The following is a 22,298-nucleotide window of genomic DNA, read 5'->3' on the forward strand; positions in this document are numbered from 1 at the left end:
TACTGCTGTGATGAAATAACATCCCTTCTAACTTGTGTGTTGTCTTAGCTGGTGGCATATACATAAGAGGGCCAGGGACTATTATGCGAGTTATGTTTATGAAATATATAAATGTCCCTATATTTTAACAACAAAGGAATCATATCCATGCAAAATAGTGGTAATTATATTGATATAACTGCAAACTTATATGCCATGCAATGTTTTTTGTTTGTAATTTTTTTTTTTTTTAACTTACAGAGGTGTAGGCAGTCTGCTCTCTATTCTGGTGGGAGATGGCAGAATCCATGTGGATCAGTCCCAGGAAATTCAGACACAGTGGAGGAGTCAAACGGCAGAATAACCTGAGATCAAACAAACAGCACGGAACATTATTATTATTATTATTATTTATTTCTTAGCAGACGCCCTTATCCAGGGCGACTTACAATCGTAAGCAAAAACATTTCAAGCGTTACAATACAAGTAATACAATAAGAAACATTAAAACAAACCGCTAACATACAGCATGCAACGTGACGGTACAGAAACCTGTTGAGAACAGACTCACAGAAACAAAGACACGTAGAGCTGACTAGAAGGGAAAGAGCACTGTAGTTTGTTTTAAAAACCTGGGGGGTTTCAAAAGTCCCACCCAATTAGTTCAACATTGTTTTAGATTAATAAGATTAAGGTTGCCACTGTACTTGTAGGACTAAACTGCTCTCATTATGCCAGTTCCCTGTTTAGAGATTCCAAGATGCAGTAGTCTCTGCATACAGGAACACCTCTTAAGAGAACACTTTGTCTTAGGGAACAACCTTGTGGTGAAATTTAATTTTCCCATTGTAAATGTACTGCCTAAAGGAACATGAATTTTGCTTAAAAGAACACCTTTTTAGGCACCGATAGCGATTAGTTGCTAACCGATTCAAAACTGATACAGTACTGTTTTATAACCTGATACCTCATCATCATCAAACTTAACGGTTTATTCAATCTTTTCAAAACTGACTTATCGCGACATGCATTTAGCATGTGTTAATTACTGTTAGAGCTTTGTTAAGTTAGTTTATTATTATCGCTTATTAGCATTTGTATTTATTGATTATTATCACGATTGGCCTTAGCATATTGTGTCCGGTGGTCAACTCTGTCTTAGAGAACACTTCGGCTAAGAGAATATTTCAATTGCTTCCCAAGGGTTGTTCACTTAGCCCAGGGTCGGTAAACTTTTTGTGCACGAGAGCCAAACTGAATGGAAATTTAGAGGAAATGGTCTGCAAAGAGCTCATCAAAACACACCATTTATGTACTTTAAAAGTGCAGTTACAAAATATCACAGTACAAAATATTGCATGATAAAATATAAAATTTCAAATTATCACAGTATAAAATATCACATCACAGAATATCATAATACAGATAAGAGCAGTTATGAAAGTACAATAAGATCAAATTCAAGTAAGAGCAACATAAAGAATACAGTAAATAATAAATAAAAGCAAGTCTGACCAAGCGCAGTTAAAACTTCTAGTAAATATCTGCTTATACAGTATGAGTAAAGTCCAGTAAGAACACTTCTTACTGATAAATGAATAAAGATCCTGTGAAACTTGCTGAATTTAAACTTCCACCTTTATTCGACCATGCCAGTAGTTTACTATGCCCTGCTTTCATTTTTGTTTGCAGCTCCTCGCAGGCCTTTTTTTACACTTCATCTTGTGGGTATTTCTGGGTCTCTCATGTTTTGTCGTAAATTTGATTTTTTTGTTTGAAGCCAGTCGTTCACTGCATACGAGACAAACTGGAAATCCTGACTTCTCCACAAAGGCGTACATATCAGTCCATTCTGGCTGAAAAGAACGGTATTCCTCATCTGACTTCTTTCTTTTTGCCATTTATTAAATGAAACTAAAGAGCTCTACACTACACTTCGAAACTGAAAAAATACAGTAAAAGCGGGGTTACAGATAGTGACGTGTGCATATTGCTCGGTAACAGATCTCTCAATCAATCAAAACACGATGAAACAGACTCCAGGAATACAAGCACCAATAATAGCAGTGGGTAGGTGGATGTAAAAAATAGATAAATAAATAAAATAAATAAATAAATAAATAAATAAAGCAAGATCTCACGTCTCGAGTTGGTCAATTAATTCATTTTAATTTTAATTTTTGTGTGTATGTGTGTGGCAAGGTGAAAGCCCTGCTGATGCACAAGTGTGTGTGTGTGTGTGTGGAGAATATTGGATTGGCAGAGAGAGGGATAAATCCCTCCCTGTCAGAACACAGGGGAATGTGGCTGGAGCTGTAAATGGAATAAATGATTAATGATTAATAATTAATGATTAATTAGGCTCCAGCTACAGGTGCATAAAAAGGGTGATCACAGCTGTTAATATTAGAATGAATATTGGTGAAGGTTGGTGTGCGTTGGTATGTTTTGCGGTGCTGTGATATATGGACAATTATCGTTGCTGTTTAGGGGCGATATGAAGCCGTGTTTCGGTCTAAAACCACGGTGTAGTGACAGTGTTTAATATTGTTTTTGTATAACTGTTTGTTTTGGCCCTTGTGCCTTTTTATTTTGCGAATGTGTTTTGTTTAGTGTTTGTTTGTTATTAAACGTGTCTAATAGCGCTTAAATTGCAGCTTTCTTTCTTTCTAGCGTGGCCGTGACGCTAGCCTGTCACAGTGTGTATTTGTGACTTAGAGACTCAAGAGCCATATTTGGTTAATTGAAGAGCCAGATACTACTGTATTAAGTAAACAAGAGTGGCAGATAGGCAACAAATGCCCCACTAATTGTCATTCTGAACGCATTGTTGTTTCAAATGGGTCTGCTACGTACATTCCACTGAACTGCAGGCTGTAGGCATCTGTCTGGTGATGTGAAGCCAGGTAGTAGTAGTTAAAGACTCGGATCCTGAATACAGTGGAGTAAACGCAGGTGCACAGGAAGAAGATGGTGAGAAAACAAGCCATCTGTAATTAGAAGAGAACAGTCAAAATGAATCTTGAATCATGCAACAGTATTATCCTTTGTAAGCAAGAGATTGTATATATGCCAATATCCATAATGTAATTTCAGGAGAAGATTAAAAGCAAAACCTAAAGATTGAAACCTCTACGGAGTTATTCAGTTAAATTAGAAAACATTAAGTAATGCTGGAGATCTAGCTTCATTATATTGTTAACGGATCATGAGCATGTTGTAGATATAAAAACATGTACACTAAAGCATATTGCAAAGTAATACAAACCTGAACACATAGCAAAGACTATTTTTTTATGTAAACACAGCTATGGTTGTTTGAATGTGTATGGAATATCTGGCTATGCATTGTCTTTAGTGGTGTTTTATTGCTGTACTGTACAGTGCTTAATTGTAAGGCTGTATTAAAATACAATAACATGCTTTAACAAACTCAAGACACATGAGAGAATGGACTATTCTCTACAAATGAGCCCCAAGCAGTTTTGAACAGCTGTTTCAAATGAAAAAGTGCCAAATGTCTCTAAGGAGTAACAAGGTTTATTAAAAAGATTTTCCAAACACTGCCAGTATTTTATGCAGGCCTGCTGTGGGTAATTGCTTGACCTTCTTGTGTAAAGCAGCCATTTAAACTGTTTCAAATTCTGAGCAGCAATTTCCGCCAACATAATTTTTTTTTTCTTCTCCAAACCGAAATATTAAATAGTACACTGAAGCACAATGCTTGCATATTTTTTGAATGGATTATGTAATAACCATTTGCCTTTTTTCAGCTTTAAAAACCTTAAGAAATAATTACTAACAAAACAAAATACTTCTTGTACCTGTTCACAGTTAAAATGGCAGTAGAAGACGTTTCAATTTGTCTGGTAATATTTATGTTAATATAATGCAAGGCATCACTGTGGCTAGAATCACAAATCTTCAGAGGACATTGATGTTGATTTATTTATTTGCACCAACAGCTCAGAGATGCTTGCAAACCCAAAACACTGAACTGTTTACTGGCTTCTTTAAATGTTGGATTATAAGATTTCAGTTCCACAACTGAAGTATGGTCTCATTCAAATGTATTAGGCCTGTGTAGGTCTTTCTCTACTCAAACAGTACTATGAGATTCTGGGTTTCAGTTAATGTGAAATTAGCTTTTTACTGAATCATTGTTGATGAGCTCCTCCAGTTTGGTGGAATGAGTTTATGGAAGAACCACACACAGAAAGCTTGCTGTAAATATGAGGCCATTTCTTACCTGACATTCTCCAGCACTGTACAGTATGTGGTATTTACCTATTTTAACCAAAACACCCTGAGATCAGCTTACTCTCCTACCACTGTCTTCCTCCCTGTTCTGGTAAAGTTTGGCCCTGGTCATCTCTCTCCATGCATGGCATTTCTGCACCTAAACTTGGGGCTTGACAACTATCATGGTACAACCTACAATGTAATTTAACTAACTTGTCCCTTTTACACACTTTCTCCACACTATACAAAATCCTTCAAATATTCACAATGGACTTCTCCTGATGTTTCTTATATTATTCATGAGTGGAACCAGGAATAGATCAAACTGCTATGCAATGGGAGTCTTATTTCCATTCATGTTATCAGAGGGTTGCGTCTCTAGGGTTTAAATAATTCTATCAAAACATTGGACCTCTTATAAACCAATAACATTCTTCCCAGAAATTCAGAAAAATTGAGACTGTAAATCTGTCATCCTGCTGCCAAGTGTGAATTGCAGAGTTACAGCTTACACTGTATAAATAACATTTTAGAAAAAATGTTGTACTTCCTTTACAGCACCTTTATTATACATGTACCCACAGAAAGTACATGATCCAAATATGTATTTATTAAGAACCTGTGATTCAAAACACATCATCCACTGGCTCTTGTTACTTTACTCCAAACACTACAGTTCACCCCTAAAATAGGGTAAATAAAACATTTTGCTTTAAAGATATATATGAGGAAAGTCAGCATTTTCAGTTTATGTTAAAAGGTGTCCCACACATGCTTTTAAGTTTGAGTCACTTACCTCGATATACAGGTAGTTGTAGGTCTTCTCAGCCAGCTGAATGAAGACTGCGAAGAGTGAGAGGACAGGCTGGGTGCTGAAGAAAGTACACTCAGACCAAACCACCGCAACAGAAAATAGCGTGAGCATCACGGCCAGGATCCGGTAACACCACTGCCGCAAGAGGCACTCCCAGTACCACTCTGTGGAGCCGGACACACACACAGACAAACAAAGCGACAGCAGTCACACAGGGTCATCGAGGCAGCAAACAGCCAACAGTCTAAACACATGTTCACTAAGTTCTGTATGCTGACATGCAGAACTCCAGAACTGATGCTGAAGAAGACACCGACAAATACCTTGACCAGAACATATCTGTGATATAATAGTATATTTTCAAAAGCTAGGCCATGGTATCATGAATGCCACGTTTGTTGAAAGTGCATGAGGGTCAGCAGCAACAATATCCCTACTGCCCATCCCTGAACTTAAGGTGCTCTCTGTAGGCAAATGCATAAGCCCAACCCTGTGTGTATTTACAGCACAGCTTGTATTACGGTATCTATTTCTTACCGATATTGAAAAGAACAACATTTAACTTTTTTGACAGGATATAATAATTGCAAGTGTCACAGAGTTGTACACTCCCCAGCGAACTCATATTGTGTTGAATCCACTATAGAGCCATGTTGAGTACAACTGTGTTACTTGGTATGGCTCATTGAAGAATAATAATAATAATAATAATAATAACAATAATAATAATAATAATAAATACATACATACCATACAAACAAACAAACAAACTAGTGTACAACAGGTACTAAAGGGTTAACTTCATGTTGCAGAGCTCAGAGCTTACTGCTGCTAGTCCTCTGAACTCACCTACTGTCGGTGTGTAGAGATACCGGGAGATAAAGCCCTCTGGTTCCTGGGGAGTGCAGCTCCTGACAAACTGGTGTGTGCCGCTGGTCTCATTCTTCGCCACATCCTCCAAGTGGAAGGCTGTCTCCAGAAGAATCTGCCACTGGACCCGGGTACGGTTATGCCTCTGCACTGCGTAAATCACCTTTTCAGGAAGAAAGCAGATATACAGATAACTGAATCATCACAACAAACACATTTTTATTAGGTTAATAACAGGTGACTTTTTTTTCTTTTTAGCGTCAACATTCTGACCTTGAAGAATGCAATTTTAACCCCAAAATCAATTTTAAACAGATGTTTTACAACAGAGAACTGTATATAAAATCATTTAAGGAAGCTATGCTGGATATGGGGCAAATTCCAGTACCTATTCCACTACCAATAGAACAAAATAAACAACAAAAGCACGCTTGACTGCATTTTTTGTTCTTACATTTTTTCCTTATGCTTAATGCACCATAATAAATTGATGTTTTAACCTTTATTTCTAAGTAACCTAGGAAACAAGTTTGTCAAATTATGTACAGTACCTGTTTATGCAGCTTAACCAAACTTTTCTCACTTGGATACACGTTTTGTTTCTCATCAAAATCTTCATAATCATCCATGTTCCGTCCCATTTTCTCCTGGTACTCGGTCGGGCACTACAGAGATCATTGAAAAACATTAAAACGACATTCAGTTAGAGAACTGAATAAATTAAAAACGCCAAAAAAACAGTGCTTTAGCAGTAGTTAGTAGGCGCTTGTGATGTACTTATTAATGTTGTTGAAGCTGACACCCTGGGATCCTTCAAGAAGCTGCTTGATGAGATTCTGGGATCAATAAGCTACTAACAGCCAAACGAGCAAGATGGGCCGAATGGCCTCCTCTTGTTTGTAAACTTTCTTATGTTCTTAGATGTACAAACATACACATCTGCATTAACACTGTGTTAGTAAGGGTTACCCTTAAATAGACTCTTAATACCATCTACATTTTCAGAATATATAATTTCTTATCTGTTTAATATCGTATGTGTTCTGTATAATTATACACTGCTATTTCTGCTTAGATCAGGCTTACTAATAAATATCCCTTTAACCTCAGGGGCTGCTTTGAAACACTCCTAAAAGCAGTTTTTCTAAATGGAAGTGGCTTAACAAATGACCACTAAGGTTATGCAACTCTAATTTTTGCCCCTTCTGAAACTGAATTTGTAAATGGAAAGCCTCTACACAATATCACAGTTGCAGAGGGGGTACAAATTACTGCTGTACATGCCAAGTGGTCATTATTCAAACCAGACCTAGTGGAAAGATAATGTTAGTTATGAAGCCAGGTAAATGAAGATCAAAAAAAAAATCAATCACAAACAAAGTATACAAAAACACACAACAGAAAAAAGTTAAATATTCAAAATATGTAGAGGGTATAAACTATCCATTTAGGAGATCTGAGATTCTGTAACAGCAAAGGATTTTTAAATCTCCCCACAGCATATGGAAACTCAGTTCCCTCTTTGTCTGAAGAGCTCCTCTGTCTCGGCAGAAGAGCTACTGGTAGATCCAGTATGACCAAGATGTGTCATCTTCTCTGTAGGCAAATGCATAATCAACACTGCATATTGATACAGGGAATCCCCTGCAACAGTGGGACTTAGTTCCTCAACACGAGTTTACTTTTCTTAGTATTCTGCATTCTTAAGGCCTCACACTGCCTGCGATGCGACAGGCGATACTGAAGGGTCACTGAAGCGATGCGAAAAAAATAGGGTTAGTGTCTATTTTTGCAATTTTGTGGCACGATAGCTAGGGAACTGACCACTGAGGAAGAGCTTCCCTTGTGCGCCTTCAGTAAACAATGGCAGAATTATTCCTGGTTTAAAAGGCATATCATATGCAGACAGGCTACCTCCAGACCCTCATCTCTCCCTACACCCCCACTCGACCTCTCCGCTCCGCCTGCACTAGAAGACTGGCTCTACCTCCGCTACGCTCCCCTGCCTCCCGAGCCCGCTCCTTCTCCACCCTTGCTCCGCAGTGGTGGAACGACCTTCCTACAGATGTCAGGACTGCCCAGTCCCTGACCACATTCCGGCGCCTCCTTAAGACTCACCTCTTCAAACAGCACCTGTAGAACTCCTCTGTTGTATCCTGGGACACTATCACCCTTCATTTAAATATGCTTTATTTTGCTCTTATCTGCCCCCTATTTTACTGCATTTAATCCTGTACCTCAGAATATTGTAATCTCCCAAGTGTTTAATCTGTAGTATTTTGTACTTAATCATATCCTGATGTAACTATCACTACTTAATCATATCCTGATGTAACTTTCACTATTATCTGCTGTATTATTGAATTGTGGTTTGTCACACTTGAGAATTATTGTATTTCTTGTTCTTATTGTATGACTTATATTGTAACACTTGAATGTATTTGTATTTGCTTGCGATTGTAAGTCGCCCTGGATAAGGGCGTCTGCTAAGAAATAAATAATAATAATAATAATAATAAAAGTGCTGAATCTATTTAGTCTTGAACAAAGAAGACTACATGGCAATCTGATTCAAGCATTCAAAATTCTAAAAGGTATTGACAAATGTCAACCCAGGGGACTTTTTCAACCTGAAAAAAGAAACAAGGACCAGGGCTCACAAATGGAGATTAGATAAAGGGGCATTCAAAACAGAAAATAGGAGGCACTACTTTTTTTTTTTTTTTTTTACACAGAGAATTGTGGGAGTCTGGAACCAACTCCCCAATAATACTGTTGAAGCTGACACCCTGGGATCCTTCAAGAAGCTGCTTAATGAGATTCTGGGATCAATAAACTACTAACAACCAAAACAAGCAAGTTGGGCCGAATGGCCTCCTCTCGTTTGTAACCTTTCTTATGTTCTTATGTTCTAATAAAGACCACACAAATTATAAAGAGACGACAATGAGAGAGAACATCTGGCAGTCCATTTCCAGGGAACTGGTTATAGCTGGTGTGTATGATTAGAAAATTCCCCAAATCTTAAGATGCCCAACACAAAATTTTACACGCCCAAGTGTGAAACTGAAAAACACTTTTTTGCTGCTGGTGACTCCACACCGATAGAGGACTTCTGGACTGCATGTCCTGCTGTGTGTCAACAGAGTGTCTCGTGCCAACAGTCTCAAGCATCCAATGTTCCACTGCTGCATCCTCTTAGTTGCCTTTTTTTTTTTTAATCAAATAAGCATACATCCAGTGCTTAATTTGTGCCGGGGTTTGCCGGGGCACAGCCCCAGAACCTCTGGGCGTGCAGAGTCATATCCCCGGTACCTCCAGTTAAAAATCTCATAAAATGCTTTATTTTTAAATTCTCAACACAGTTGTATCAAGTCTGCAAGTTCTTGCATGCATGCTAGAGAGAGACACATTTGTAGCCTACTTTAAATTACTTTACAATTTCAGCTTGAGTGCCTTTAAGTAAGAATACACTCGATTGTCGTTTTTTTATACACAGATAAGCATACTTGATTTGAAAAACGTCATGAACGATACAAGCAACTTCTTACACTACTTGGTTTGATTAAATAAGTAGTACACAACAAAATATGAAAGCTCAACATTAATTTCAACAAAGAACGACAACTTTTTAATGAAAAGAATATTGTAGCCTATTTCAATAGGAACATTAGCCTGCTATATTATATTAAACCAAAACAATAACAAATAATAACAATCTGGTTCTCTCTTGCCTTTTTCAATGAATATAATTTAATTAATAGAAAATAAAAGCCTAATTAAGATAACAACTACCTAGCCTATGTTTAATTAATCGTTTTTGTAATCTACCAGCGGCTTCTGTTTCATACACATCACTGATAATAGTGCAGACCGCCGCGGGTCAAACCAATGTTCGTGTTGGGGTGCATTTTTTTTTTTTTTTGTTATTTCCCCCCAGTTTCGGTAATCCATTGCAAATGCAATCCGTTATCACTCCGACAGCAGAATAGCTTAACCAATAGCAGCTCAAAATACTCGGGCATCACATTTTCTACTGTTCGTGCAGGTGCACAGGGGCACAATACTAGAACACATGAGATGCTGGCTGGAAGTGATGTAGGTAAAAAAAAAATAAAGTGATGTGGGAGCAAATACGGAAGTTTAAATCTGTAATAAAGTAATCGCTTGCTTTTGTTTTAGGGCATTGAAAAATTGTAGGTGCCCGACTCGGGCATGTAAGCAATTTTTTTTTTACATGTCCCACCGAAATATGTACATGTCCTGGGCATGTCGGGCAATATAATTTTCGAACACTGCCTTTACTGAAATAAGTATTCTGAAAAGCTATTATGTATTCTACATTTTTATTAGCTGTATAACAGAAATATCATATGTGTGATTTTTTTCCAGCTGATGATACAATCAGAGGAGAGTCGCCTATCACATCGCAAGCGCCTGTCGCCACTGGTGTGAAAGGTAGTGTCACAGTGAAAGTACCATACAGTTACCTGGAAGGCAATGTATTGTATTGTATTGTAGTGAAGTTTATTACACACGTGTACAAAAATGTAATATACTGTATGTACAGGAATTAAGGTGAAAACCCTTAATTACCAAAAACTATTTAATGATGCAGTTTTAAACCAGCATGCACAGCAGTTTTGGAATCAGAAACATTATGGAAGCCAAGATAGCATTGATGTCCTGTATCTGGTTTGGGTTTTAGTCTTCCTAGCACTAAAACAAGTGCATACGTTTCTGTACCCAAGATTACTTTTCGTCATGATAGAATGAGAAAGAATATTTTCAGCCTTACCTTTTTAAGAATAGTGTCAATGTTTTTTCTCAGGGGGTGGTTGTACTTTATGCATTCACTGACTTTACGAACCTCCTATAGAAAAGGAACAAAAGGACAGCTCGGTTTGAATATGGCTCACTGACAATAAAAAATAATAATATCAAAATATCAAAAGCCAGCTTTTGACATTGCATTCCGATTCCAAATCATTCAGTTCTGTACCTTTTATTAAATTTTAAAGAGTAAATGAAGGCCAAGTTTCACGATATTTTCTTTTTGACTTTTATGACGTCTTTAGACCGGTCTACTGTCAGCCATGCAGCCAGGGAATAGCCGAGGGAGACAGCTACTTCTGGCAAAGTGCACAAGACCTGACAATTTCAAAACCACTAGAAGCCACTCAATTGTGCTCGTTGTTTGAAAGGTGGTAAAATATCCTACTAATGTTCTTCAACTTGATGAAATATAAAGTGGGGATGAAAAATAGTACTACAGATGGAAACAAGCATTACCAGGATTTTTGAAAATACAGAAAACGGTATGGATTACAGCCAGGACAAAAGTAAGTAATACATACATATTTCCACATAACAGAGAATTTACAATCATACCTCCATTGCATCCTCCAAGCTTTCCTCTGCATCAGCTTTTTCTGTCATCAGTTTAGCTGCCTTGAAGTAAGTTTTCATCAGCAAGTGTCCTCGCCTCGATGCATTCCAGTAGGAGCGTGGGATTTCCACCAGCCCATAGCCCAGCAGCAGCACCAGGAGGAACAGACCCCAGGTGTTGGCTGCTGTGATCCCAATGGTTTGCAACTGGTACCTGAAACACAGTATTTTGTACAGGTAAATATGCCTGGCGTACCTCAGTCAAATACATGGCGGACAAGACACAAAAAAAGTATTAAAAAGCACACACTCACAACATTGGCATATGTCATTATTGATATTTTTTTGAAAACTACGTTCTCTAAATGCATATCTGTGTTGTCAATTCTGATATAAGCAGTCCACTAAATATACTGTAGGTTGCCATCATCCAATAGATTTAATGGAGTTTTTTTGGATAACAGCCAAATTCAATCAGAAACACCAAGAGGCTAGGATGTATGATAATAGTTTGATGAAGATTGGTTCAAAATGAAGGCAGTTATCATGTTCTCCTTGTAAAACAAGACAGACAGACATGCAGGCCGATGGGCAGACAGGATCAGCGCATAAGGGTTCCTATTTTTTGAACGAGGACCCTAAATAAAAAAAACTTACCAATCAAGGTGCCCAATCAAATTTGGGTGTACAGCAACATAGATTAACAGAGATCCGAAAATCAGCAGATATGTCCCATAATAGATTGCATTCTCAATCAGGGCAGTTTTGATTTTCCCTGTGATGGAAAACCCTCCTGATCTTGCATAGGACTGCATGAAAGGTAACAAGAGCCTGCAAGAAACAATTAAGAAAATACAAAAATGGAATGCACTGATGCAAGTGTCACACAGTGATAAAATATACAAAGCTCTGTGATAATAGCAAAAGGAGCTATCCATGATTAGCATTAAGTTGAATACACAGCATCCAGATTCTTCATTTTATATACTACAATGTTGATCAGATACAAACTGTTTTCGTTGGCTAGCCTGAACTCTGTAAGTTAGTAATTACCATAGATTACAGACTTACAATGGTCAGTTAAAGTAAAAAATACCCGGGAAAACCATGTATATAGTCATACCAATTACAACAAAAACATCTGTAATAAATAAAAATAAAAAAAACACACAATGTGCACGTGTAAAATGGTAATAAAAAGAAAAAAAAGAAACACACACAAACTGGTTTTATTGATAACTTACCAGGTCAGGCACTGGGATGTCCAGTAGACCACACGCCAGAATATGGGCATGATACCATCTGGAATGTAGCTCCATGGTTTGTAGCACTCTTTGCGTAACCTTTGAAACAACGACAACAAATAATGAAGTTTTGGTCAGGAATATTTTAGATGTTACAATCTAGTGTATCACTGTAACGAAAAAATAAACCATACAGTGTGGACTAACAGAAGTAAAGTCTAGTTCTGCAAGGAAGAAAGTAACATACAGTACATCCCCCACACATACACATGTAAATCATTAGCATTGTTGAAATACAAAAACACATGCTATCCTACTGTACATGGCTAAGACTTTTGCACAGTAGTATTTATACACACACATATATATTATGGAATATATATATATATACATGTCTTAGACATGTTGCATTTTCCTACTCTGATGTATTATGAGCATCAACAATTTACTCAAAGCCTCCACTAGTGTTTTCTACTATTATAACAACCTTGACTTACATAAAGAAGGAAAAACATTGAGTGAAATAGCTCACATCACTCGATTTTCAAGGTGTGGTATCCGAAGCATAATCAACAAGTACAGAGAAACATCGGTAACTGACAAACCAAGGACTGGAAGACCCAAAAACCTGTCTAACAAGGATGAGCAATACTTAAAGATAATAAATACCCTTAAGGAATAGAGAGAAGACAAGCGCTGAATTGACAATAGAACTGGCAGAAGGCACAGTTGTCGTTGTCCAACCATCAACAGTCCAAAGCACCTTTGACCATTGTTCCATAGTCCATTTTCTGCGTTCGTGTGCATATTTTAGCCTTTTAGTCTTGTTCCCCTTTCTTAACAGAGGTATTCTTACAGCAACACATCCTTTAAGTCCTGATTTCAAGAGTGACCTTCGTACTGTTGATTTGATGGACAACATCTGTGCCTTCTGCCAGTTCTGTTGTCAATTCAATGCTTGTCTTCTTACTATTCCTTAAGGATATTATCTTCAAGTATTGCTCATCCTTGTTAGACAGGTTTTTGGGTCTTCCAGTCCTGGGTTTGTCAATTACAGATGATGTCTCTCTGTACTTGTTTATTATGCTTCAGATACCACACATTGAAAATCGAGTGATGCAAGCTATTTCACTCAAATGTTTTTCCTTCTTTATGCAAGTCAAGGTTGTTATAACTGTAGAAAACACTAGTGGAGGCTTTGAGTAAATTGTTGATGCTCATAATGCAACAGAGTAGAAAAATGCAACATGTCTATGACTTTTGCACAGCAGTGTGTGTGTGTGTGTGTGTGTATATAATTATATATATATATATATATATATATATATATATATAGTGCCTATAGAAAGTCTACACCCCCCTTTCAAAATGTTCGCCTTTTGTTGCCTTATACCCTGGAATTTAAGTGCATTAAAATATTTTTTTTTCATTTATCTACACATATCTTTCATTTATCCTACCCCCACAACTTCCAAGTGAAAAAAAATTTCTACAAATTTCTAGGATATTTATTTAAAAATAAAAATTGAAATAGCTTGGTTGGATAAGTTTCCACCCCCCTTGTAATAGCAATCTTAAATTAGCTCAGGTGTAACCAATCACCTTCAAAATCACACACCAAGTTAAGTGGCCTCCACCTGTGTTAAATTGTAGTGATTCACATGATTTCAGGATACATTCAGCAGTTCCTGTAGGTTCCCTCTGCTGGGTAGTGCATTTCAAAGCAAAGACTCAACCATGAGCACCAAGGCGCTTTCAAAAGATCTCCGGAACAAAGTTGTTGAAAGGCACAGATCAAGGGATGGGTATTAAAAAATATCAAAGGCCTTGAATATCCCTTGGAGCATGGTCAAGACGATTAAGAAGTGGAAGTGTATGGCACCACCAAGACCCTGCCTAGATCAGGCCGTCCCACCAAACTGGATGACTGAGCAAGAAGGAGACTGATCAGAGAGGCTACCAAGAGGCCAATAGCAACTTTGCAAGAGCCACAGGCTTTTATGGCCAAGACTGGTCAAAGTTTGCATGTGACAACAATATCCCAAGCACTCCACAAATCTGGCCTGTATGGTAGGGTGGCAAGAAGGAAGCCATTACTCAAGAAAGCCCACCCTGAATCCCATTTGAAGTATGCAAAAAAACAGTCAGGAGATTCTGTAGCCATGTGGCAAAAAGTTTTGTGGTCTCACAAAACTAAAACGGAACTTTTTGGCCTAATGCAAAGCGTTATGTTTGGCGCAAACCCAACACAGCGCATCACCCAAAGAATACCATCCCTACTGTGAAGCATGGTGGTGAAAGCATCATGTTATGGGGATGTTTCTCATCGGCAGGGACTGGGGCACTTGCCAGGATAGAAGGGAAAATGAATGGAGCAAAGTACAGAGAAGTCCTTGAGGAAAACCTGCTGCCTTCTGCAAGAAAGCTGAAACAGGGACAGAAGTTCACCTTTCAGCATGACAACGACCCAAAGCACACAGCCAAAGCTACACAGGAGTGGCTAAGGAACAAAAAGGTAAATGTCCTTGAGTGGCCCAGTCAGAGCCCCGACCTAAATCCAATCGAAAATTTGTGGCATGACTTGAAGATTGCTGTCCATCAACGCTCCCCAAGGAACTTGACAGAGATTGAAACAGTTTTGTAAAGAAGAATGGTCAAATATTGCCAAATCTAGGTGTGCACAGTTGGTAGAGAACTTTCCCAATAGACTCACAGCTGTAATTGCTGCCAAAAGTGCTTCCACCAAGTATTAACTCAGGGGGGTGGAGACAATTATGATCTTTCAGTTTTGTATTTTTAATATAAAATTTTTTTCTCAATATTTTTTTTTCCCCTTAACAGTATGGAGTATGGTGTGTAGATAAGTGGAAGAAATCATCATTTAAATGCATGAAACTCTGAGGCACTGACACTATAAAAAAGTTCAAGGGGGTGTAGACTTTCTAGAGGCACTGTATATATATTTTTTTGGTTTGGTTTTGTTTTGTTTTAAATCCGTAGCCCAACTACTCATTCAAAACTAGGTGAGTGACCTGTGTTTCTGAATTCAATACTCTGTGTTGTGTTAAAGAAAGACCATACTTGGTTGCATCACAATTATAGAAGTGATCCTCAAAATACAGGTAGTGCTATAATGTAATCAGAGTTCCCTTCATACCCTGCTGGAGTGATGCTGTCATTTCTTGTGGACTGATTGGAATGAACTGTTACTGCAGAATTGGTAGAATGTTCTTCATTATCAATCTTGCACTGCTTGTAAATAGTCTGAAAAAAAACAAAACAAAACAAAAAAAAAAACAATTGCTCATTGGTTTTATTGCCGCAGGTCATTATAAGCTGTGGTAGGAAAAAGACTTGGGAGAACTTACCACCTTAGTCTGAGACTTGAAATACAGTAGTGAAGTTACTGAATAAAGGTAATGAATGTGGGGTCTAAAGTAGGCTTGGCAATTTCCTGCATCCTGATTGGCTGCTGTCCAATTAAATGTGGTTAAAATAGTTTGTCATCTTGTGTGTTAGATAGAGAAGGCAATCTAATCTAATCCTTGATCCTGTTCTGTATATATAATACACCTCTAACTCTAATATTGATATTCCACATTTAACCGCTCTTGAAAAAAAATAAAACTGCTATGTTGGTTCACTTACCCCTGGTGCCAAATGGCTACAGTAGTAGTTCTCAAAAGTACATGACAGGAATGGTGAACTTAAGCAAGATTATCATTCATCTAAAACATAAATAATGCTCTGAGTTTGCCACTAAAGAGATCCTTACCGTGCTGACATCCAGAGGGAGAATGAAGACGATGAGGAAGCAGAGGTACCAGGCTAACAGCGTGCCAAAGAGCACCATCTTATGCTGCTTCTTAAAATCCCCATATCGGTGAAGCAGGAACAACGCCAAGAAAAAAACAACCACAATTTCGATTCCTAAAGCTGCCCCGCTCATGGTTCAATTGACAGTTATTGGACCCCAGTTATAGATGGTGGTTCATAACGAGTCTGGAAAGAGAAGATACATTTAGATTCTCAGTTCCAAATTAACATACAATGATAGTCAGGTGTCACTTCTGACTGTATAAGAACAATAGGAGTATTAGGAGGCTCTTTGGGGTGTTGCTTTTGAAATGGGAAAGCAGGGAACAGTCAGTTTCAGATGCAAAAAACAAACAGATAATTCCAACAAAATACTGAGTGTATATTACAAACATACACAGGCACTAGGGCTGTTGAGGTTAAATGTGAAACTGGCACTTATTGTTTTAGAATGTTTTCCCTAGAGACAGTGAAATGTGTTCTTTTTGCCCTGCTCCACTAATCTCCACTCAAGCACATACACTGGCTTCAAGGAATCCATTAATAATTTAGGTAGTCTATTCTAAAAAAAGTGCCACACCCTCAAGAGCTTTATTAGAATCTGAACAACAACTGGCAAGCAATTAGGGGATTATTATGTCCAACAGCAGCCAAAAAAACCAAACCATAGCAACGAATGTACATCAGTCTTGGGTGACGCTGGTTAACAGCAGATGGATCTGCATCTAGTGCAGACAGGCCTGTAATAAAGAAAGATGGACTGAAAATAAAATCTTACAGCAACAGGATTCAGATTTGCGATATGCAATTGTGCAGTACTTTCTTTCAGGTTTTTAAGATTTACCAATGGAACGGCCCTGTTAACAGAAACGTGTGGGTGGGCAGCTTCACATGAAGGATGATGACGCACATCAAGGTCAGACGGTACAGGCTTGAAAAAGACTGAAGTCAATCAATCTGCAGTGACACTGACTGCCGTAGCTTTTTTGTTTGGATTCTTTACAGCACCAAACACAATAGCATCTCTCTATCGTATTGGGCTGCAAAAAATCATGTAGACAACAATCTTAAAGTTAGAGGCCACTGACTGAAATGCACTCGTGCAACTCAAAAGGAACTCGTGTACGCAGGGGTTTTCTTGATCAAGGGGAGAAGTCCCCACGATGGCAGAAAACCCTGCACAGTTGCGAATATTCAATGTGCAGGGTGTAAGGGAAGGGTCAGTGATATCCAGAAGGCTGCCTTCTGTTTTTCGGTATGTTTTGTTAAACAGGCAAAGTGGTATTTGGTTATAATCCTGCTTCTCCATAGCCGTATTTTAAAAATGTGAAATACAAAATTGAGAAATTATTCTGAAACCCATAACTTTTTTTTTTATATCCATCTATTTTTAGTTAAATATTAAAACTGGTGTTTCTATGAAAAAATGCTTTCTTTCTATTATAATCTAATTAATTAAATTATCAAACAAAACAATGTAAATCTCGTGGTTTTGTGACTCACACAATAAATCCTTTGTCTTGAGGACTGTTCAGACTTTAGACCACTATCTTCAGATAGTGTAGCAAATTGGTTAGAATGGACACATGGTTCAGATACGAGCAAAGGACCTAGAACACTGATGAATGCACTGGATATAACGTGTCTACTTGACTTAATTTCTTAAAGATTTTTCTTAAAGGAAGCATTTCCCTGAAAAAACAATTCAAAAGTATGACCTTCACTGCTGCTATAGAGTACTAATGTATGTCAAACAAATGGCTGTACAGAAATGCATCAACAGACTTTGTAATAAATTCTCTGTGTTCTGCAAGCTCTAGGACAATCCATCTCTCTGTGCTCGATCTCCTGATATGTACAATAGCCACACATTTATGTACAGTTGATTCACTACAGACCATATGTTAAGTAACAGCTGACACTGCACATGACCTTAATCTGGCACAGTTTGAAGTAAAAATAAACACTCAATAGATTAATTTAGAAAAGTTCAAAGGGAAGCTACAGTTGATATTTCACAGAGGACATTTCCCTAACTTTATAATGGTTTTAAATTCCCTTTCCATGTGTGTGTTTGTGGTATAGATGTAAGCGACTGAAAGAAACTAGAATTTGGCCAACCAAAAAAAGCTGCTGCGTGATCCCCACAGGAACTGCACTTTGAGCTGAAAGGGAACAGAAAGACATAGTTTTCTAAACACTGCTTTAACTTATTATTTTAAATGTTTTAAGAATAAAATGCAGCTTGATATTCTTCAGAATTGCTTAAAAATATGAAACATTATTGTAGTTATAAAAATAGACGTTTCCTAATAAGACGTTGATTCATAATACAGTTTTCAAGGCTATGGTCTATGTAGGATCATATATTCCAATAAATGCAGGATAGTAAATATAGTTTCTATGTTTGTTTGTGCATAGCTGTTTGAAAATCGAGGCTATTGGAGTTATGTGGACGACAAGAAGGTAGTGTAAAAAACACATTACCGTATACTGCATTGTGTGCAAAGCAAAGCTTTGTGCAACATTAGGTATGAGTTATTAAGTGAAAATTATTAAAAATCCCCAAAAGCAAAATTACAATAACTGCTAATAAGTTATATAATTCTGAATATCCTGCGAGCATGTGTGCAGTTTCCATAAATGGACAGAATTAATTAACCTAAATAGTTTAACAATGCTTGACTACAATAATAATGATCCCCATCTAGCAATCAAGAGACCAAATAAAGAAATTCCCAGCTTAGATCAGTGTGTTGTGACCCAAGAACAAACCAAACGACTGGCATTAGTATCTTCAAAACAAAAAGCGAGCCATTTACAAACACAAGAAAATACCTTTAGAACAGAATGTGCTTCTGGAGAAGAGTTCCGAACTTAGCCAAGAGATGGACAGACAAGGAGGTAACCGACTCAAGTGCTCCGAATGACTGCAAACCCTGAGTGAATCGTCTCCTTGTACTGTATACAGTATAACTTGCTGACACATTATTCATGGAAATGCTGGAACAGTCCTACTTTCACATCAGCCTTAGCAAAAGTTACAGAATGTCAAAGGTGTTTGTAGAGGAGATAAATTTGTATTGTATTGTCTCGGCTTTGTTATTTTGGTACTTTCAAATGTTAACTTATAGTTTGCAAGTTTTTCATTTGAACTGGTACATTGCTTTCTTAAACAACCGATTAAAAAAAAAAACACTCAGTTTACATCTGGTGCAAGGTACCTCCTATTTCAGATATAAGTAAAAGAGCACATTCATAGCTTTCACAATTTTGTGTCAAGATCTGAATGCCATAGATACTAAACTGTCTGAGCACTTAGCCCAGGGGTAGAGGACAGATTTTTCACTTCTGGACAACCATTTGAGTAAAGTTGGTATTGGGAATATTGCCTTAAATACAGACTAAAAGGAGGGCATGCTAAATATTGTTTGCCAAGAATGTGTTGCACTTGCAATGTTTACATGTAACAACGTAGGAAGAGAAGACATTTTTAACCAATTACTGGCATAACATATTGGAAATCTGAATTTCCAACACGTTTACAAGCAGAAGCACATGCTTTTTGTCCACTTCAGAAGGACTGCTTGTTGGCTGTCCCTGCCTTGCCATTTTAATTTAAGATTAAAGTATTTAAGTTAATAAAATAGGCAAATTGGATAAACTCATCACCTCTGAATTTTGTCTCTGAAGTTAACATAGGAACATGGAATGTTTTTTTTTTTTTTATATATATATATACCTTTAGCTTAGTGAACGCACCAGCTGTCAAGATCACAAAAGGCCTCCTCTTTAGGTGACAAGTGGGAACTGATGGAAAAAAGCAAGTTCCTCTTACAGGTCAGTTCATAACACTGGTGAAGGTTTATTTACCTTCAATTCCCTCTTCATCAGAAGAGGCCTTTGTGGTCTAGAAAGACACTGTTATTTTATACAGCTATATATTCACCTGATCCGAATTAAAGGCATCAGCAAAAATCCTTTTGTTGTGATTATCATATGTGGACTAGCACAGCACATCCTTCCACAAACAAAACTGGAAATGATTACATAGCAGCAACTTATTTTTTGAATTTAACTGCAGTAGCCTGAAGACAACTGTACATGTACTATTGAACTGTGATGTGAAAAAGCCAGACATCCAATCAAATGCTATTCAGCCAGAAAGCTACTATTTATCTGCCAACTGAAGAGCTTTGTCACCTGTGAAATTAGACAATCAGCCTGTCAGATCACACATTGTAAGGCTGTGTCTTTGGTGACAATAAAGCAAGAGACTGTGGGCACTGTTTTGAAGTGCAAAGGCTAATTTTCTGAAATAAAAAATAAACAATTGTAATGGTATAATACAATAAAGTTGCATGAAAGAGCTGCCAATGTATCACTGTGAATAGCTCTTAGTTCTGTCAGAGTGCAAAGAGCAAAGTTCTTGAGAAGTATTGTCCTTAAATTTAGAGAAGAGAAAATTGGTGTTTTTTTTCTAACAAATAGGGAAATACGCAAATTTCTGCATTACAATTGACAATGTGCCAAGCTCAATGGGAAGTGTGATTACTCCAGCACCCCTTCTCCAGTAGGAATCGCTCTGGGGTCATTTGGATTTATTTATTTATTTATTTTAACATGGGGCAGTAATTACAAGAGAGTGCCCATTTTTATGACAAGAAAAAAGCTGAGGTACATTAAATAAATACAGCAAAATTCACCAACAAGGCGTGATCTTCAAAAGACCAGGGATTTTGGGGCAGGCTTTTGATTAAATACATAATTCTGAATGCTGAATACTAATTTACTACTGCTCCTAGTAACACGACAGGCTAAGCACCCAAACCCTATTAAAACGAAGCTGACTATATACTTTACATTATCAAAGAATGAGTGCGTACTACTAATGCTAATTGTTTAACATGCTAGTCTGTACTGGGTTTACTGTGTATAGAGTCCGTATATGTGGTGGTGTTGGTGAATTGCTGACAAGCAAAGATACATTTGCCTCAACCAGGGTCTGTCCAATATCCATCCATGGAATCCCTACCTACAACGCTGTACACCTCAATATAAAAGCCCATGCTATGAGCTTTGTTGTTTATTTTTCTTGTTTAATTTGATCTGTTTTTTTTTTTTTTCTCACATCACCACTCATCTCTTACTGGTTATTTGCATTTGACTAATAAAATCTAACATTATCTTACCTCTTCGCGGTGGCTGTCAGTAATGATGTGTACAGCACTCCCACTTGTAATGTTTCAAATTGTTAAATTACAGCAATCCTCCGATGTGTATGTTTCATAAAAGGAGGCGCGTCATACCATACTCGCTGTAGTTTCCTGCCTGTGATGTCACGCTCGGTCTACCGAGGGTGCTGGGATATGTAGTCTTTAAAGTGGACTACCAAATGAGTTGCACACCACAATTTAGTATGGAAAACTATCATTCCCAGAAGTCACTCAGAAACACAGCGTCAGTTTCGCCGACGTTTCACACCGGGTTTCAGCTGATTCACAATTGTGTTTTGCTTTTGGAAGCTATCCATAATTTAGAATTGCGACAACAGCAAAATTGCTGACCATGACGGAACAGCCTAGTTTTTGTTATTTCTTCCGTCTCTCGCAGGAACATTTTGGTTCACCAGGTGCTGTATATCATTGTCATTATTATTACTTTTGAAAATCAAAACATTTAAAAGTGTACTGTACAAAAAACATTTACCATTAACACATACACAACCGTCCAGTACTACGAGACTAATAATATTGTTCCTCAAAGTATAGTGGGATCATACAAATTGTGTAACCTCGTTTTAAACGAACACATTTTTTTATTGGGTAAGGACACACAAGAAGGGAAATATATTGTGGCATGGTCACACATTACAGTCAGCACTTTGTTCACCATTGCCCGTAAATATTGCCCCCCTCCCCCCCAAATTCAGCTGATCTAATTAG

General features: G+C 37.6%; 1 protein-coding gene across 2 annotated transcripts in view; it reads right to left on the minus strand.

Annotated features, from left to right (window-relative positions):
* Nucleotides 1–21,709, minus strand: part of lmbrd2b (LMBR1 domain containing 2b) — a 32,939-nt gene extending 11,230 nt beyond the window's left edge. The window contains exons 1-13 of one of the 2 annotated variants that reach the window (XM_034905054.2): nt 21,546–21,709; nt 17,019–17,093; nt 16,313–16,539; nt 15,695–15,801; nt 12,538–12,636; nt 11,951–12,124; nt 11,297–11,507; nt 10,704–10,778; nt 6,457–6,570; nt 5,885–6,068; nt 5,018–5,199; nt 2,836–2,969; nt 239–344 (exon numbers count right to left, since the gene is read on the minus strand). In XM_034905054.2, coding sequence (XP_034760945.2) covers nt 239–344; nt 2,836–2,969; nt 5,018–5,199; nt 5,885–6,068; nt 6,457–6,570; nt 10,704–10,778; nt 11,297–11,507; nt 11,951–12,124; nt 12,538–12,636; nt 15,695–15,801; nt 16,313–16,486 — 1,560 coding nt within the window. In that variant the 5' untranslated portion in view covers nt 16,487–16,539; nt 17,019–17,093; nt 21,546–21,709. The remainder of the gene's footprint in view (nt 1–238; nt 345–2,835; nt 2,970–5,017; nt 5,200–5,884; nt 6,069–6,456; nt 6,571–10,703; nt 10,779–11,296; nt 11,508–11,950; nt 12,125–12,537; nt 12,637–15,694; nt 15,802–16,312; nt 16,540–17,018; nt 17,094–21,545) is intronic. The other variant, XM_034015129.3, reaches the window with a different exon arrangement.
* Nucleotides 21,710–22,298: the final 589 nt, after the last annotated feature.

Source organism: Acipenser ruthenus, chromosome 2 (assembly GCF_902713425.1).
Source record: "Acipenser ruthenus chromosome 2, fAciRut3.2 maternal haplotype, whole genome shotgun sequence".
NCBI classification, from domain to species: domain Eukaryota; kingdom Metazoa; phylum Chordata; class Actinopteri; order Acipenseriformes; family Acipenseridae; genus Acipenser; species Acipenser ruthenus.